Source organism: Pezoporus wallicus, unplaced genomic scaffold (genome assembly GCF_028554395.1).
Source record: "Pezoporus wallicus isolate ANWC-B61680 ecotype Strahan unplaced genomic scaffold, APGP_CSIRO_Pwel_v1 contig_2819, whole genome shotgun sequence".
In the NCBI taxonomy this organism is placed as follows: Eukaryota; Metazoa; Chordata; class Aves; order Psittaciformes; family Psittacidae; genus Pezoporus; species Pezoporus wallicus.
In genome coordinates, this window is record NW_026638709.1 from 21,602 (window position 1) to 40,750 (window position 19,149).

At 47.8% G+C, this 19,149-nt stretch overlaps 3 protein-coding genes across 3 annotated transcripts; 1 reads left to right on the plus strand and 2 right to left on the minus strand.

Annotated features, from left to right (window-relative positions):
• Positions 1-350: 350 nt before the first annotated feature.
• On the plus strand, positions 351-1,873 carry LOC130600632 (olfactory receptor 1013-like). The gene is made up of 2 exons (XM_057412114.1): positions 351-472; positions 1,060-1,873. The coding sequence occupies exons 1-2, from the start codon at positions 351-353 to the stop codon at positions 1,871-1,873; spliced, it is 936 nt and encodes a 311-aa protein (XP_057268097.1).
• An 8,867-nt stretch (positions 1,874-10,740) lies between these two features.
• LOC130600633 (olfactory receptor-like protein COR1) lies at positions 10,741-11,736 on the minus strand. The gene has a single exon (XM_057412115.1). It carries the CDS (start codon positions 11,734-11,736, stop codon positions 10,741-10,743), a length of 996 nt encoding a protein of 331 aa, XP_057268098.1.
• Positions 11,737-17,399: 5,663 nt separating this feature from the next.
• On the minus strand, positions 17,400-18,353 carry LOC130600634 (olfactory receptor 8I2-like). Its single transcript, XM_057412116.1, has one exon. The coding sequence runs from the start codon at positions 18,351-18,353 to the stop codon at positions 17,400-17,402; it is 954 nt and encodes a 317-aa protein (XP_057268099.1).
• Between the last annotated feature and the right edge of the window lie 796 nt (positions 18,354-19,149).

Below are 19,149 nucleotides of genomic sequence, written 5' to 3' on the forward strand. Positions count from 1 at the left end.
ATTGAGATTTCCCATTCATAGAAGTTAGGGAATGCAAGGAAGTGTTCAAGGCCGACTTGGACAGGACATGGAGCAATCTGCTCTAGTAGGTGCTCCTCTTGTGGACAGGGGGTTGGAACTGGATGAGCTTTAAGGTTGTTTCCAAACCATTCCGTCATTCTCCGATAGAAGAGCACAACAAATCTTCTCAATACAATATTTACTCTGCTTTTCTCTTTTGTGTGTGCAGCTGTGTTTTGGAACAGAGAGCAATGCCAGCATCATGGAAGCCGTTCTCTTAGCCCATGATCAAGACCCCACACTGCAGCTATGAAAGAGCCACTGGGATCCATGTCTCCAGTTGCTTCACCATGGAAGAGAGGAACCACAGTTCAGTCACCAGCTTCATCCTCCTGGGGCTTACCTCTGACACAAGGCTGCAGCTTCTCTTGTTCATGGTGTTCACCTTTGCCTACATCACCACCCTGTTGTGGTTCAAACCTAGCCAGACAGCTTGTTCACTCACTCCCCCCACTTCTTTCATTCTCCCTACTCCTGGGGGGGGATGGAGAGGAGAATCAAAAAGAATGCAACTCCCCCAGGTTGAGATAAGAACAGTTTAGTAACTAAGGTATAATACAGATCACTACTGCTACCACCAATAATAACAATGATAAAGGAAATAACAAGGGAAGAGAATACATCACCTCACCACCAGCAACCAGTAACTAGCCCCCCCCCAGCCCAACCAAGCACCGACCCATACCTCCTCCAACCCTGCAGTCCCCCTGCATGCAGACTACTAGCCCTTCCAGGTAACTCCCAGTTACATCCTGGGCATGACGTGCTGTAGTATGGAATACCTCTTTGGCTAGCTTGGGTCAGGTGTCCTGTCTCTGCTTCCTCCCGGCTTCCCCTCCTCCCTGGCAGAGCATGAGGCTCACAAAGTCCTTGGCCAAACCAAAACATCACTGTTATCAGCTCTGTTCCCAGGCCAAAAGTCAAAACACAGCACTGCACCAGCTACCAAGAAGGAGAAAAATGACTGCTACTGCTGAACCCAGGACACACCCTCGTGAGCAACATCACCCTCATAGTGATGATATGCCATAGCTCACGCCTCCATACCCCAATGGACTTTTTCACTGGCAATTTGTCCTTCCTGGACCTCTGGTATTCCTGTGTCTACACCTCCAAGATCCTTCTGAACTGCATCTCTGAGGACAAGAGCACCTCATTTGCTGGGTGTGCTGCTCAGTTCTTTGTCTCCAGTGGCTTGGCCTGCACCGAGAGCTACCTGCTGGCAGCCATGGCCTATGACAGGTACGTGGCCATCTCCAACCCACTGCTCCATGCTGCAGCCATGACCAAGAAGCTCTGCATAGGGCTGGTGGCCACCTCCTACCTCAGTGGCTTTGCCAACTCTACCCTCATTGCCAGCTACATGTTCACCCCCAGCTTTTGTGACTCCAACGTCATCGATGACTTCTTCTGTGACCTGCTCCCACTGGTGAAGCTCTCCTGTGATGTGACAGACAGCTACCAGTCCCTCCTCTACTTCATCCTGACCTTCAACACCATCCTCCCTTCTGCACTCATCCTCAGGTCCTATGTCTCCATCTCGGTTGTTATCCTGAGGATGTGCTCAACTGAGGGGCAGTGCAAATCCTTCTCCACCTCTGCCACCCACCTCACCACCATCACCCTTTCCTATGGCTCCATCCTCTTCATTTACACTCAGCCCAGCTCCTCCTATGTGCTGGAGAGGCACAAGGTGGTCTCTGCGCTTTACATGGTGGTGACTCCCATGTTGAACCCCTTCATCTACAGCCTAAGGAGCCAGGAGGTGAAGGAGGCACTGAAGACACTGCTGAAGAGACAGACAGCCTCCTAACAGAAGAAACCCAGGGGTTATGTCCCTAATGATGCACACAGCAAGAAGCGCACAGACCTTGTCTTGCTTGTGCCTTGCTTTGTTACTTATCACAGTCCATGCAGGAGCATAAGCTCTCCTGATCTTGAAGTGCATCATGAGGGACAGGAGATGGCACTGTGCAGACAGACCTCCTCTCCTTCCCACCTCTCCCCATATGCAATATATATCTGCTATAAAATGGGATGTTAGCAGCAGTTGGGATTGTTGCACATCACCTTCGCGCTGCGCTTTATCTGAATTAAACATTCATTACTCGTGCCCAAAAAGTAGCTCAGCAGGAGCTACATGTGTCAGAGAACCATGGACAGCTTTGGGCTTGAAAGTACAGTAAGATCATCCAGTCCCAACCCCCAGTGACGGGCAGGGACACCTTCCACTACAGCAGCTTGCTCCAAGCCCCTGTGTCCAACCTGCCCTTGAAGGCTGCCAGGAATGGAGCACTTACCACTGCTTTGGGCAACCGGAAGTCATGAAGTAACGTGTGCCTGTTCCTGAGCTGTCCAAGTTATTTCTTCACGATGATGCCAGCACCACAGACACACGATTCCATAGTCCTAGACTATTATCCCAATGAAATATACACATGAGCACAGGTAGAGCAGGTCAGATTAGATGAACCCATGTCAGGAAGCATAAAGGCAACTGGGACTGACTTCAGTTGCCTGAACATTGACTATTAACACCATGGAGGGGCCCCTGGGTCTCCCTCTGAACTTTCAGATGTTGCTCCAAAGCAGCCAAACCCTTCTGAAAGTGGCATGATGTACATGTCGAGGGCATGGCAATGTCCTGGGCCCTTCAGGACAGAGCAAATAGCACCACATATCTATATGAGGGCAACCAGACCTGACCTGGAGCATTTCACTGCATCTGTCTCCTTCCCTGAAACTTAACTGGTAGTTTCCACCACCACTTACAGGAAAACATGCAGAAAAAGAGGTTTCTTAGTTCTTCAATTATCTTTTCCTTTTCCTTTATAAAGTTTTAGTCCAACTGAAAGGAAAACTAAAACAAAGCTTTCAAGAATGTTGGGAGGAAGGATTATGAGATCTGCGGTAGTTACATCTTCTTCAAATTTAGGTAAATAAAAGTTGAGTCATTAAATCAGAGTTTTGTGTCCCCACCTGTGCTCAGTGAAGGTGTGTTTCTGTACCTCCTTTTAGACTCATTAAATCAACCAGGTTGGAAAATTCTTCAGGCTCACCCAGTCCAACCCTTATCCCAGCACTGCCAAGGCCACCACTGACCATGGCACTGAGGGCCACATCTACACAGTGTGTGAACACTTGTAGGGATGATGACTGCAGCCCTGTCCTAGGCAGCCTGCTCCAATGCCTGAGCACCCTTTGGGGAAGGAATTGTTCCTCAGCTCCATCTAAACCTGCCCTTGTGCAGCTTGAGGCCGTTTCCTCTTGTCCTGTCTTTTGGATTAAAACAAACTGAAAATAGGTTTGAGGGGGCAGCTGATGCAGTTTGACCTCTAGGAGGCCTTCACATCCTGACTGGAATTCATTTAATCCGGAGAAAGCTATTCAGAGATGCACATACCATGGAGAGAGGGTGCATGGTACAAATCCTTCTGATGTTCAGACCTGCTCTGGACCACATCCATCCTCACCAGCTGTCCTAGGATGTAATAAAACATCCTCTTATTCCCATCCGTTCTAGAAGGGTCCTGACTATCTCATAACTAGGCAAGAAATTTTAGATGTTGAGTCAGGTGACCCCATTGCCATGTTTATTCTCCAATCCCAAATTCATAATGGTAGGAAAATCACATTTATGAAAGCCAGGAAGACATGGAGGATGGATGTAGTGGGCTACAACTTGCCTCAGTTTAACAGTTTAAGGACATTTTTAACAGGTAAAGAACTAAAGAGAGACACAAATAAATCCATCCCAAGACAACTAATAACAAGAAATTCAATGTATGAAGTGTCCTTGAGGAGGCTGAAAAGTGAAGAGAAATGCAATGAGCTTCCCCAGCTCCCTTTATTAGGGGTCAAAAGCAGGAAGGGACAAAGCACCCCATTAGCAAGAACCACATGATCTGCACATGTCATGAAGACAGGGATGTGTCTTTAAAGAGAGAGTAGGACCAAGCTTGTATGGGCACAGAAAGCCCTCCAGCAGGATCAAAATCCAGGCTTTCACAATACAAGCACTCACAGCTATTTCCATCACAAGTGATGCTGCTCATCACAAGTGATTGCTTTGCCAAAGCAAGAAGTGGTCCTTGGGGACGAAGCACCCTTCCAGGAGTCATCAGCTTTAACAAGACCTTCTGGGGTTTACCAAGGAAGTTTCCTCATCACCACAAAAGCTTCTCAGAAAACTTGGATGTGACTTCCCTCACTCTTCATAAGAAGCCATCAGAGATTAATTAGCTGGGGATAAGAAAGAAACTTTCTTCTTTGTTAACAGCAAAGTTCACTTCTACAGCTGCCTTGCTTGACAGAGATGGCTCATGCCCAAAGCCAAGGAGTTGGAGGGTCAGTTTGTTGGCATGTTTGTGTATTAAGGACAATTTCATGGGCCAGGATCATAGAATCCCAGCCTGGTTTCTGTTAAAAGGGACCTTAAAGCTCCTCCAGCTCCAACCCCAACACCTTCCACTAGAGCAGCTTGCTCCAAGCCCCTGTGTCCAACCTGGCCTTGAACACTGCCAGGGATGGGGCAGCCACAGCTTCTCTGGGCACCCTGTGCCAGCGCCTCAGCACCCTCACAGGGAAGAGCTTCTGCCTAAGAGCTCATCTCAGTCTCCCCTCTGGCAGGTTAAAGCCATTCCCCTTGGCCTGTCCCTGCAGGCACCTGTCCTAAGCCCCTCTCCATGTTTCCTGAAACCCCTTTAGGCACAGGTTTATGGGGAAAAGTTCCTTTCTTATGGCTCTAAAAAGAGCAAACCAACACTAGTAGCTTCTAGGCAATAATTTCCTATCCATCCATGCAGAATAGAAACCCCTCATCAGGAATTTAATATCTGCTATTAGCAACCTTTATAAAAGCAAACACACAGCCAAGACACTGCCGACATCCATTTTGCTTTCCTATTCTGTCCAGGAAGTGATTTATGCATGCTGAGCTTTGAGGCTCTACTGCATTAGACATTATTGACCAAGAGAAATGATTGAGGACAGGTTGGATGGGGCTTGGAGCAACCTGCTCTAGTGGAAGGTGTCCCTGCTCATGGCAGGTGTTGGAACTGGGTGAGCTTTAAGCTCCCTTCCAACCCAAACCATTCTATTATTGTATGAAAAGCTGCTTGCACCTCCTCACTTTTGAGTGGGGTTTCTGAAGGACCCCAACACATCAGCACAGTGAGCTGATGTTTCCCATTAGACTTAAACTTACTCCTCAGGCGATGGCCTCTGTCTGCTCTGAACACAACCCACATTGTAGCTGTGTCTGCCCATCACTCTTCACTGCAAATGCAGAGAACCATCCACTTTTTCCAGAAGAAATCCCTGAGATGCATGTTTAAAATAGAGCCAAGCTGAATCAGGGCCCCCAGATGCATCCTTGTCTCCATAAGGGGAACCTTCTGTGACTAATTCAGATGTGGAAACCTACAATTAGATACTACTGCTCCTTTGACCGATGTGACTCAACCCCCAAACCCTGGAATGAGAAATCATGAGTAAGCTGCAGCTGGGATGGAAAATAAGCTTGGCCTGGATGGACAGATATAAGTTAATGAAGAAGTGATAAGGTAGTTCCAGACCACACTGAGAATCTTTGAGCCATGAAACAAGTTGGGCACATCTGCATACAACATATGGCCAGAAGCATGGAGCATCTGTGTCATCAGCACCAGATGGCATCCAAGGAAAATCCAACCCTGCTCAGACAGTGCCTTGAAAGGCTGTTCCCGAACCAAGTTGGGTGACTGCTTATCACAGGGAATGAAGTTACACTCTGTTTCGTGGTCAGCATGGTGGCAGCTTTCCATGGAGCAGGCCAATCCAGGAAAGCAAGACACCCAGATACATCCTATGGAGGAAATAAGTATGTTTCCTATGAGGAAAGAAGGAGATGGGCACATGAAGCTGAGAGCTGGTCTTCATAAGGTTCCCCACCACCATGCTGATGGAGATGAGTAAAACAGTCCCAAAGAGCAGCTTCTACACGTTGGGGAAGCCCAAGAGGACAAACATGGTCACACTCAAGTGGTTTCCTCCAGCCACTCTCTTGGCAGCAGGAGACAAAGAAACATGGGAAGAGGTTAAATCACTTCTCCCAGCTCACAGGAACACACAGTGCATGAGGTTAATGCAGGATTTGGGGTTTCCTTTAGGACTGCACCCAATTCCTGGGAGAGAAAACCATGATGGTTGAAGGTCCTAAATAATCTATTAAAAATAATAGCTTGATAAAATAATAGTCAATAGTTCCTATATGGAAAAAAATAATCTTACAGCTTAAATCCTAAAGCTGTGGCTGGCCTGTTAGGGAAAGAATTGGTCCTGCAAAACATTAGCATTTTCCCATGGGCATCCAAATTCTTTTTAAGAAGGAGGCTTGTTTGGGATGATTTCTTTGCTGTCTGTGGGAGTTGTTCTTATTTAAGGACAAGTAAATACAATAATATCATGCCTTAATCTGCCACAAGAATTAGTGTTGCATTAAATAGATAAGAAATCAAATTGGAGTGATTTTCTGACTCTGTAGTGATGTTTGAGTCAACTAAAATGAGACCAGAATCCCTGAATGCAATTCCATGTACCTGTAGCTTCAAGGGAAAAACCAACCCCGTCTCATCTGAATTATTCTTGCATATATTTCTTCCTCTGTGCTTACTTCTATTTAAAGAACATGTATGTATGTATAGATGTACACGAGATGACTGCTGTTCATGTTAATCTGAAATATGCAGACCTTAAAAAGATGAGATGACCTTCAAATAAGCATATTGCCTGATGAGAAATGAGCATTATTCCTCCTTCCCCTCCCACTCCCCTCTTTCCATCAGCCCCTTTTCAAGCAAGATGACCATTTCTTCAGCACAATTCATCTTCTCCCTCCACCCTTCCCAAAGCAGCTTTTATTTCCCCATTCCCCAGCCTGTGCTCAGATGTCCATTGCACAGTCCCTTGACTCACCACCAATGCTCTTCTCAGGGTTCTGGTGGGTGCCTTTGCTGCAAGAAAACATGGATGGCTCATTTCAACTCAGTGGACACCAAAACAGCCTTGTCCCTCTCTGATAAGGTGCCCCCCAGCCTGTCTTAGTGCTTAGAGCAAGTCCTCCTCATAGGCAGGACTCAGCATTTTCCCTTTTTGAAGTCTGTCTGATTCCACCTGCCCATTTTGGACCTAAAACTGGCCCACAGCTTCTCTGGGCACCCTGTGCCAGCGCCTCAGCACCCTCACAGGGAAGAGCTTCTGCGTAAGAACTTATCTCAAGCCACCAACATCTCTTTCCAAGCCATAATACTGGTAAAGGCAGACACAGAGATGAACTCACCAGTACTTGAGGAAAATCTCCTTCTTTCTTCCACCAGGACCTCAGAAGGGTTCCTCCAAGTAACAACAGTGTCTAAAAGAAGCCATTCTAATATCTCCCAATTCTTTTTCAAAAAGAAAATAAAGATAACATGGCCAACAGTTTTAAAGGGAGTAAAACCAAAGTGAATTTCACCTTTTCATTTCTACATAGAATCATAAGGGTTGGAAAGGACCTTAAGATCATCTAGTTCCAACCCCCCTCCGTGGGCAGGGACACCTTACGCTAAATCATATCACCCAATGCCTCATCCAACCTGGCCTTGAACACTGCCAGGGATGGAGCATTCACAAACTCCCTGGGCAACCTATTCCAGTGCCTCACCACCCTAACAGGAAAGAATTTCCTTCTTATATCCAACCTAAACTTCCCCTGATTAAGTTTACCTCACCAGCTAAGGGAGCCATACCAGACATCTCCAAAGAGAACAGCACTCACCCTCTTTTAGACATGACTTGCATTACAAGGCAATCATGAAAGTCTCTCCTTATTTATTTATGAGCCAAGGTCCCATTACAGCTGATGAGACTGTCCAATGCAATCAGCAGAGCTCATTCAGATCTCTTCAGCTGGAGCAATGGAGGTGTCTGCCTTGCAGTGAGAGGCATGAACCCCACCAAATCTCCCTCAGCAATAAAGGGAGCTGATGGACCCAGTAAACACATAGGGGTGACATGGTGCATTCCAATGTAAGGAGATAAGTGCTTCCCTAAGGACATTTGAGGTGATTCCTAAATCCAATCACTAAGTACCCAAAGAAGTGGAGGTAGCTCCTACCCAGCATTTGCTCAGCTGCCTTTAAACCAGATTTAACTACAATGAAAGCAGCTCCACCTGAGAGTGGGGAGCTAAAGCCATTAGGAGCTCCTCAGCAGGAATGCCAGAAGCCAGGCACCTCATTGCCTGCTCATCATGACCCAGCAGGAAGATGCATTGCAATGCTGGCTGCTGCTTCTGCTTCCTAGAACCTCACCTGGTGTTTGGTCTGCTCTCATGGTCAGATGATAACCCCACTGAAGGCAGTGGCAGTCCTTAGACACAGCAAACCACTGGTTTCCTTAAACACACACAACAAGGAGCAAAAAGCTTTGGGGTTTGATATCAGCAGCTCCAATGTGAAGCCACAATGAGCAGAGTGATAGGGTTGTAGCCACAGACTTGTGTTTTTAAGACACTAAGAGCTCATGTTCCTATTTAAACACTTGGTGATGGTGAAGGAGAGAGAAGCTGGACATAAAGTCATTGAATATTGTTGTAGAAGGTACCAGAGAGATCTTATTGTGGTCTTTCAATAACTTAAGAGGGGCTATGAGAAATCTGGAGAGGGGCTTTGGACAAGGGCCTTTAGGGAGAGGCCAAGGGGAATGGCTTTAACCTTCCTGAGGAGAGACTGAGATAAGCTCTTGGGCAGAAGCTCTTCCCTGTGAGGGTGCTGAGGCGCTGGCACAGGATGCCCAGAGAAGCTGTGGCTGCCCCATCCCTGGCAGTGTTCAAGGCCAGGTTGGATACAGGGGCTTAGAGCAAGCTGCTCCAGTGGAAGGGGTCCCTTCCCGTGGCAGGGGTTGGAGCTGGAGGAGCTTTAAGGTCCCTTCAAACCCAAACCATTCCATGCTTCTATGATTTCAGGGACAGAGAAGGGATTGATGCAAAAATTAATGGTGTCCCATTCTTTTTGACTTGATGCCTCCTGCAAGTTCTCCATGTGCTTTATCTTGCAGATGAGGGTAAATCTGAGATTTCCTATTGTGAATTTGCAGCATGGGAAATTCCAGTTAGAAACAGAGGGAGTTAGAAAACCCCACTGTAAGAGCAGTCAAACAATGACATAGGGGCCAGGGAGGGTGTGAAACCTCTGCCCCTGCTTGTCCCCAAGGCTCAGCAGGAAAACAACTGTCATCTGGGTTAAATAATAACCAGGGAATCATCAGGAAGCTTTGGGAACAAAGCAGGATTCAGCTGATTGACCCTGGGTGCCTGTTAGTTGTGTGTTGTTAAGAAGTGAGAAAACCACTTAGATCCTGACTTAACTGAATCCAGCCATGGAGCTTCTCCCTCCAGCCTAGGTTATTATGTGTGTCTAGGATAGCCCTAAGGCTCAGCCATGGCTCCAGGTTTCACCATGGTCCCAGCAGTGGCTGCAGCTCTATGGGCTGAGGTAATGCACACAGTGATGTATTTTGGGGTGTTTTATGTATACTGTGTTTGCCCATCACCATTCAGCTCTCTCTGAAGGAAAGCAACAGGAGAGACATCAGGGCAGGCAATGCCATCGCTCCAGGCTGCCAAGGGCTGCCATGTATCAGGTCTAAAGGCTGCTGAACAGCACCACAGCTCCTGTGCTCTGTTGTGACCATGCTGCCATGGAGATCATGGCTTCTATTGCTGCCAACAGGGGAATGGAAAGCAAAGGTGTGGAGCAGTGGATGGGGATCCCTTGATAGTTTCTGCCCTTTGGTGGGGATTCACTATCACGTCTTAAAACTCTTACAAAGTGCCTTCATTCATAACAGAGGTCACACAAGTACCATATTTCACTTAAATTCTTTGCTGTCTAAAATGAAATGAGGTGTATGGTGCTGGAAATCATTTTGTCCATCAAAAGCTAAAAATACTGCCTGCATGGCATCGCACTTATTTGCTATCATCTCTGTTTTTCTTGCTAAAGGTGTTTTTGTCCTATTCTTAAGGTCCTTAATGATTTAACAGCACCATTATGAAATGAAGTTTCATCCAGTGAAACGTTAGAATTCACAGTTTATTCTCATTTGCCAAGCAAAAGGGAGAGCAAAAAGGAAAAGAGCTTTAAGTTCATCAAGTTCAACCGTTCCCCAGCACTGCCAAGGCCACCACTAACCCATGGCACTGAGGGCCTTGTCTATAGGGTTTGTGAGCACTTGCAGGGCCGGTGCCTGCAGCCCTGCCCTGGGCAGCCTGTTCCAATGCCTGAGCACCCTCTGGGGAAGGAATTGTTCCTCAGCTCCATCTAAACCTGCCCTGGTGCAGCTTGAGGCTGTTTCCTCTTGTCCCATCCCTTGTTCCGTGGGAGCAGAGCCTAGCCCCATCCTGGCTCCATCCGCCTTTCAGGCAGGTGTAGGCAGCGATCAGGTCCCCCCTTTTCCTGAGATGAAGAGAAGTGCATGCTTGTAGTTGTCTACCTGTGTCTTCGTTAGGTGAAATAAAGTACAAATTAACTAATTATGTGAAATTAACTACTAAATAGAATTATCAAAGTTTAGAGAGTGAAATTATTTGTATTTTCAATCATATCAACCAGTGCATCACATAAGGCTGGGTGCAGAAGACCCCCAACATGTTGTCCATACTTAACCAATACCCGAGCATCTACCCCATATCTCCATTCTGTCTGGCCCTAAACTTGCACCACTCAAGATCATCTTATTTTTTGTGAGCTTCCTCAAAGCCTCCTTCACCTCCTTATTCCTCAGGCTGTAGATCAAGGGGTTCAGCATGGGAGTCACCACTGTGTAGAGCACCACAGCCCATTTATCTGCTGCTCTTGAGCTGTCTGAGCTGGGGAATAAATACATAAAAAAGCATGCCCCATAGAAGATGCTGACAGTGGTGAGGTGGGAGGTGCAGGTGGAGAAGGCTTTGCGCTTGCCCTCGGCTGAATTGATGCTCAGGATGGTGGGGATGATGGCCACATAGGAGAGCAGGATAACCAGGATGCTGGACACACCAAAGAGAGATGCTGCAGTGGTCAGGATGATGTGGCTGAAGGTGGTGTCAGAGGTGGAGAGCGAGATGAGGGGGGAAATGTCACAGAAGAAGAGGTTGATGACACTGGAGCTGCAGAAGGACAGGGTGGACATGCTGATGGTCTGTCCCACACCATTGGTCAGCCCCACGAGGTACAAGGAAGTCACCAGCTGGAAACAGCACTTTGAGGACATGACAAGGGGGTACAGCAGGGGATGGCAAATGGCCACGTAACGGTCATAGGCCATTGCAGCCAGCAGGAAGCATTCAGTTATCCCAAAAAACTGAAAGAGGAAGACCTGAGCCACACACCCAGCATAAGCAATGCTCTTCTTCTCTGACATCAAGTCAACCAACATCTTGGGGGTGATGATGGTGGAAGAACAGAGGTCTACAAAGGCCAGGTTGCCCAGGAAATAATACATGGGGGAGTGGAGGTGGGGGCTGGCCCTGATTAAGATGATGATGCCCAGGTTGCCCACAATGGTGACAAGGTAGGTGAGCAGGAAGAGCAGGAACAAGTAGACCTGAGTCACCGGGTCCTGTGTGAAGCCCGCCAGGCTGAACTCAGTTGCTTGGGTGCAATTGCTTTGTGCCATGGGCTGGATGGTGCTTTCTGTGTGAGCTCCTGGCTGGGGCTTTCTTCTCCAAGAGGCAGGGATGTCCCAGGTGGAAAAGCCTCTGTGTGGTGGAAGCTGCTCAGAGACAGTCCCGCAGGATGGAAAGGGAGAGTTCAGGCACAGATCAATGAGGGACAGGTTGGTGAAAGTCGTGTGCCAGCACAGGTAGAACAAAGGGGTGCTCAAGCAGTTGAACACCATGGCACAACGTGGTGTTTGCTCCTCTGGCTCACCTTGAGATGTTGATCAATGACCACTTTGGAAATCAGTGGGGAGGTTCCACTCACCCGAGTAGATTTACCTTAGTGCTGCACTTCATCGCCTTTGTTAGTGCTGAGCCTGGGGCTTGGAGGCCATCCAGCTCAACCTGGAACATAGAGAAGTGTGGTGCTTTCACAGTGCAGAGTTGATCCTTCATCCTGTCATGGGCATTCGCCAACCACCTGCTTCTTCCCTCTCTGCTTTGGTTTCTTCCTAACTTGAATGAATTCCTGACTTATGGAGAGTGCAGGTTGGACAGGGCAACCTGCTCTAGTGGAAGGTGTCCCTGGCCATCACAGGCGGTTGGAATTGAGTGAGATTTAAGATCTCTTCCAACACAAACCATACTATGATCCTATGCAACCTTACACAGTAGTTAATATCAGTTTCCCCTCCCTCCTGACACACTTTGTCAGATCTAAAACCTTTTCATGGTTCTTTAACCTGTTCCTTGAGTCTCCAATAGAAGTGGGCAAACCCCAGAGCTCAGCAATCTCTTCTCAAACACGTTTTTGGGGAAAAAAGTCATCTTTTGGAGCTGCCTCATCTCAGCAATGGGGAGCACCCTAAATGTCCTGTACAGGAAAGCTTCTGGTGCTCATCCAGGAGTCCTTTGTGCTCAGAGGAGTGGAAGTCTCCTGAGGGTGCTCTCCACCAGGGTGATCTCCAAACCTGCCTTCTCGAAGCAGCATGTGGATCACACAGCACAAGCAGCTCCCTGGGAAGCCCAGAGCATCATCAAGAAGCCCAGGACCCTGCAGTAGGGCAGGACATGAAGACAGGAGCTGCTGCTTGTTGGCAAGAGAGAACCACAGGAGAATGATGGGCTGAAAGATGCTGCCCCTCACTTACATCTCAGCTCTGTCTCTGCTGCAATCCTGATGCTCTCGGAGATAGATGTGAAGATGAATGTGCCTGGAGCTGTGCAGGGAGCCTGGAAATGAACCAGCATCAGCAAACCCCCTTCCTGTTTCAAGTGATGTGGGGATGTGGGACTGTGAATCTCTTTGTGCCCCAGGAGGTGACAAAGCCCAAAGCAGGTCATTATCTCTTCTCTGTGTTGATTAGTTTGGAGAAGAAATGTACCCAGAGGAGATGACCTCAGCTTGAGCGAGCAACAGGGCTTTGGGCTCCCTTAGAGCAAACCACACAACAAGTCCCCCTTTCACATCCACTTTTGGAGCATTTCTGAGGCAGTTACAGCTTCACAAGGGCCATGGTTGACATTATCATGGCAGGGAGATGAGAGGAACCTTGCCAGTTGGAGCTGGTACCAGGGTCCCTCAGCAATGCCAGGCACCATGTGCAGTGAACCAGCTTTCCACCCATCTTCAATTCCTTGTACTCAAACCATAGTTCACAAGTTTGGCTGCAAAGATCATGGTGACCTTGCTTACGGTGAGATAAATGCTGCCCACTACTTCTTGTCCAAGCAAACATCAATGCCCACATCACCCAAGGCATTCAGGTTGGTCGGGAATAACTTGGCCTTGGTACCTCCATGCTGGCTGCTCATGGTCACCCTCCTGTTCTTCCTCTGCCTGGAAGGCAGCTTCCTGGGGAATTTGGTTCTTAATCTCACTGGGGACACAGGCAGCCCCAGTCCTTGTGCTCTTTGATGATGACATTCACATTCTTCCAGCCATCGTGCTGGAAGTATAAGAGACAAAGGAGAGAGCCTGAGGGAGCGGTGCCCAAAAGTGGAAGGAAGGAGATGGGGAGGAACAGTGAGGAGTGTGGTAAGGGATTTAAATGGGCAGCAACAGGGGAAAAGGACCCTTCTGAAGGGATTCTTTAGGGTTGCCCCTGTTGCTGTTGGCTCTGATGGATGCTCCCAAGCCCATCACAGAATCCCAGGCTGGTTTGTGTTGGAAAGGAACTTAAAGCTCCTCCAGCTCCAACCCCTGCCATGAGCATGGACACCTTCCACTAGAGCAGCTTGCTCCAAGCCCCTGTGTCCAACCTGGCCTTGAACACTGCCAGGGATGGGGCAGCCACAGCTTCTCTGGGCACCCTGTGCCAGGGCCTCAGCACCCTCCCAGGGAAGAGCTTCTGCCTAAGAGCTCATCCCAATCTCTCCTCTGACAGGTTAAAACCTTCATGGTGGGGAATCTCCTTCTACAGCCAAACATGAAAGAAAAGTACACGTCACACCACCGGAGATCAGTCTGATCCCCAAGCAATGCACACTGCCACAATCTGGGCATCATTTGGGGTTCCAATTTCTTCCAGAGCCATGTCAAGTGTACGTCTGAAAAGACCAAGACACAGGGGGAAAAAAAACACTAAAGGCAATAAAAGAGTGCAGATAAATCAGATTGTTTGTGGTCTTGTTGCACAAACCAGTTGTAGGAAGAAAGCAAAACTTAGAAATGGCTCCAAACAGAGACTGGAAGCCTGAGGAAGAGGCTGGGGAAACCAAAGTCCTTGGTGTCAGTGAAGCTCTGGCATCCTCTCTCACAAAACCAGCAGATAAACATCGTGCCAAAGCTACTTCAAAACCGAAGTGTTGTCAATCTAATGAAGAATAAAAGTCTAATGTCATACTTGGTAAAGGAGAAGGCACTAAGGAAAAGATAATAACACTTGAATGTAAGGTGTCATGAGGTGTTCAAGAGAAGGGCCACAAGGATGATCAGGGTACTGGAGCACCTCCCGTATGAAGATAGGCTGAGAAAGTTGGGGCTGTTCAGCCTGGAGAAGACAAGGCTGTGTGGAGACCTCAGAGCAGCCTTCAGTATCTGAAGGGGGCCTCTAGGGATGCTGGGGAGGGACTCTTCATTAGGGACTGTAGTGACAGGACAAGGGGTAATGGGTTCAAACTTAAACAGGGGAAGTTTAGATTGGATCTAAGGAGGGAATTCTTTCCTGTTAGGGTGGTGAGGCACTGGAATGGGTTGCCCAGGGAAACTCTGAATGCTCCATCCCTGGCAGTGTTCAAGACCAGGTTGGACGAAGCCTTGGGTGGCATGGCTTAGTGTGAGGTGTCCCTGCCCATGGCAGGGTGGTTGGAACTAGATGATCTTAAGGTCCTTTCCAACCCTGACTATTCTATGATTCTATGATTCTATGATTCTATGAAGTGTAGACAATATAATTCATAATACAGATTGATGAACTGTGCTGAGATTACCCAGTGTTAAGGACAAGCTGGGCATATCAAGAGGTCCTCCTGTTCCATTTAAGTGGTGTTTTACACTTTTAAAGTGTCATTTACTCAAATGGTGAGATAAATGGAATTCCAGCTGGAGAAAAGAACCCACATCTCATGCCCATGCCCAGCTCACACTAAAGCACACCAGGAAACATTGGCCTGGGTTCAGCAGTAGCAGTCATTTTTCTCCGCCTTAGTCCCTGGTGCAGGGTTGTGGTTTTGACTTTCAGCCTGGGAACAGCGCTGATAACACCGGTATTCCTAGTTACTGCTCAAATGTTTAGATTGACCAAGGACCTTGTGAGTCTCATGCTCTGCCAGGGAGGAGGGAAAGCCAGGCGGAAGCAGAGACAGGTCACATGACCCAAACTGTCTAAAGAAGTATTCCATACCACAGCACATCATGTCCAGGATGTAATGGAGAGTTACCCAGAAGGGCTAGGGCACTGTGGGGTTGGACTAGGTACAGTTGGTGCTCGGTCGGGCTGGGGCAGGAGGTGAGTTATCAGTCAGCGGGAGGTGAGGTGTTGTATTCCCTTCCTTTGTTATTTCCTTTATCATTATTATTACTGGTGGTAGCAGTAGTGATTTGTGTTATACCTAAGCTACTAAACTGTTCTTATCTCAACCCGTTGGAGTTACACTCTTGATTTTCCTCCCCATCCCTCTGAGAGGAGAGGGAGGGCAAGAAGGGGGGTGGGAGGGTGGGGGGTGGAAAGAGAGAGACTGTGTGGCTTGGTTTAGACCACGACAGATGTTTTCAATGTCAACCTGTTTATCTACTGGAAGGCACCAGACTGACAGTCCAGGAGATGCACCAGAGGAGTGTAGAAAAGGATTTCTGTGTGGTTTTGAATGTCTTTCTTCCCCATTGTGTACTTGGCTAAAACCAAGGCTTGTGAAGCGGGAAAATCAGTATAACAGAGGGAGGAATAACACTCAATCAAATTTAGAAAAGAAGAAAAATGTGTAACTCAAAGATTATTGAAAATAACTACATGAAGGCAAAAAGAGGCACTGAGAACACCTGGGTGCGCTTGCGCAGGGGGGAATAATGCAGCTTGAAGTCCCAGATGCAGACAGCTGGGTACTGCACTTGCTCCATCAGCTTTGTTAGGGGACCAAGGCCAGCAGCACTTTGGCTGTTCAGGGGCGAGGAGGGCCCCAAATCCTTCTTCCCACCAGCATTCATGCTCTTTACACCCTTACTTAAATTCGCAGCAGAGCAGAGGCTCAGATATGACTTGTCCCCATTTAACACAAGGGCTTTGAGACCATCAGACTGTCAGAGCTTTATTTCTTAGAATCCCAGCCTGGTTTGTGTTGGAAGGGACCTTAAAGCTCATCCAGTTCCAACCCCTGCCACGGGCAGGGACACCTTCCACTAGAGCAGGGTGCTCCAAGCCACTGGGTCCAACCTGACCTTGAACACTGCCAGGGATGGGGCAGCCACAGCTTCTCTGGGCACCCTGTGCCAGGGCCTCAGCACCCTCCCAGGGAAGAGCTTCTGCCTAAGAGCTCATCTCAGTCTCCCTTCTGGCAGGTTCAAGCCATTCCCCTTGGCCTGTCCCTACAGGCACTTTTCCAAAGCACCTCTCCATGCTTCTTGTAACCCCTTTATGTACTGGAAGCTTCTCTGAGGTCTCCACACAGCTTCTCTTCTCCACGCTGAACAGCCCCAATGTTCCCAGCCTGGCTTCATATGGGAGGTGCTCCAGCCACTGATCATCCTCGTTGCCTCCTCTGGACTTGCTCCAGCAGCTCCATGTCCTCCTTGTGTTGCAGACACCAGAGCTGTATCAAATCCTCTTGACCTTCCGCCAGTTCATCATTGAGGAAATGATTATAAAGCAGGCAATGGAGACAGTGGTCAGTGCCTTACATGAAGTCTGAGCCTCCTTTCTGTGGGCTCTACTTTCATTTAGCACAATATAGACACAAAACACCATGGTGCTGTCTCAGGCCTGTTATTAAATACCTGATACTTATTTGGACGAATTACTGAAGGCTCAGGCCACACTTAAAACCACCTGAACCTGTTTGAAGAGAACCATTCGTTGTGCTGGTTCTCCATACACTGCACTTGCTGTGTCATCTCCTTATCTGTAATAATGACCAGTGGTGAGCAATAATGACCAATAATGGCCAGTAATGCTCAATTCCATAATCACATAATCCACATATTCCTTCCTTACCTCCACAGTACTGAAGAACTCCAAATGTGCTTTCAAACCCTGCATAGATGTGGCAGCAGCTTTCGCTCCCACAGCCTCCTCAGAGCCCCCTTCACCTCCTTGTTCCTCAGGCTGTAGATGAGGGGGTTGAGGGTTGGGGTGAGGATGCAGTAACACACCGACACCAGCTTTGCCTGATCCCATGAGGATGCCTCATGAGGCTGGACGTAGGTGAGGATCCCGGGTGCGTAGAAGATGGTGATGGCAGCCAAGTGGGAGGCGCAGGTAGAGAAGACCTTCAGCCTCCTCGTGGCCAAAGGGATCTGCAGGACGGTGTGGAGGATGTAGGTGTAGGACACCAGGATCATCAGGAGAGAGACCATGGAGTTAAAAGTAGAAATGGACACCAACACAAACTTGTTTCTGTGGGTGTCTGAGCAGGAGAGCTGCAGGAGGGTGGGCAGCTCACAGAAGAAGTGGTTGATGCTCCTGGCCTGACAGAAGGACAACCTCCCCGCCAGTGTGATGTGCACCAGGGAGGTGAGGAACCCGATGCTGTACACCAGCACCATCATGCCATAGCAACGTGCCCTGGTCATGGCAGTGGTGTAGAGCAGGGGCTTGCACACAGCCATGTATCGGTCGTAAGCCATTACCCCAAGGAGGAAGCACTCACAGATAGCCAGAGCCAGGAAAATATACATCTGGGCAAAGCAACCCCAAAAGGAGATGTGGCTTCTCCCCAGCAGGAAGGTCTCCAGAGCTTTTGGGATGATAGCAGAGGAAAGGCAAACATCCATGCAAGATAAGTGGCTCAGGAAGAAGTACATGGGGATGTGGAGGTGGGGGTCAGTGTTGATCAGCATGATCATCGTCAGGTTCCCCAGCACCATTAAAACATAGAGGGAGAAGAAGACCGTGAAGATGGTGGTTTGTAGCTCTGGGGCATCAGAGAAACCCAAGAGGATGAAGCTGGAGAGAACCGTGAGGTTTCCTGTATCTGTCATTTCAACAAGTTGATGGATTTGGATTGAAAGAAATCAGTGAAATACACCCCTAGAAAAGAAATAATGTGGAAGTTTAGTTGGAGTTTAATCCATAAAGTAAATGCAATGGAAAATGGTGCATTTGTAATGCTGTATTTCTGTCTGTAGCTCAAGATCTGAAGTCAAAGAGGTGAAGGAGCTCATTACACAACCTGAAATTAAAAGAGAATAATTCTACCATGATTGATATACACTGCACTAATGAAACACTGAAAAACATCACGTCTATCAAAGTATAATACAATAAAATCAAATAAATACATCTCAAAATGTGGAAATCAGAAAACATTTTGTCTTTCTTCCCTGATTTCTGGGAATTTTAAGGATTTTTTTCTCTCTTTTTTGTATTTTTCAGAGTGGATCAGTGCTCTTCCATAGATTCATTACTTCTGCTCCATCCTTTTCATCACAACACAAAGCCATGTACTTGAATTTTTTTTACGTTCTAAGTTTATCTGCTTTTGAAGAACCCCCACCCTGCATAATGTTAAGGGAAAGCAGTGGTCTTGGCTCCAGCAGAGCTTTGCTGTGAATGCAGTGAGCTGCCTATGACCAACCCAAATATGCACCTAAGGGTGTAAAATACATCATATATAAACCAAAATGTTAAGGCTTTATCTTGGATATTCTCATCTCCGCCATTCAATTCCTCGGCAGATGAATTATTTAATGGAATATCAATCTATGAACGGCTACATCACTGCAAATATACCCCTAACTCTGTTGTAGTTGGGGTTAGGAACATGGGTTTTTGAAC

Excerpts from the sequence above, each read along its gene's own strand:
- LOC130600632 (XM_057412114.1), top strand. The coding sequence starts at position 351 with ATGGAAGAGAGGAACCACAGTTCAGTCACCAGCTTCATCCTCCTGGGG. Across the intron at positions 473-1,059 it reads TACATCACCACCCTGTTGTG|CAACATCACCCTCATAGTGA; the intron begins GTTCAAACCTAG and ends CACCCTCGTGAG.
- LOC130600634 (XM_057412116.1), bottom strand. The coding sequence starts at position 18,353 with ATGACAGATACAGGAAACCTCACGGTTCTCTCCAGCTTCATCCTCTTG.
- LOC130600633 (XM_057412115.1), bottom strand. The coding sequence starts at position 11,736 with ATGGCACAAAGCAATTGCACCCAAGCAACTGAGTTCAGCCTGGCGGGC.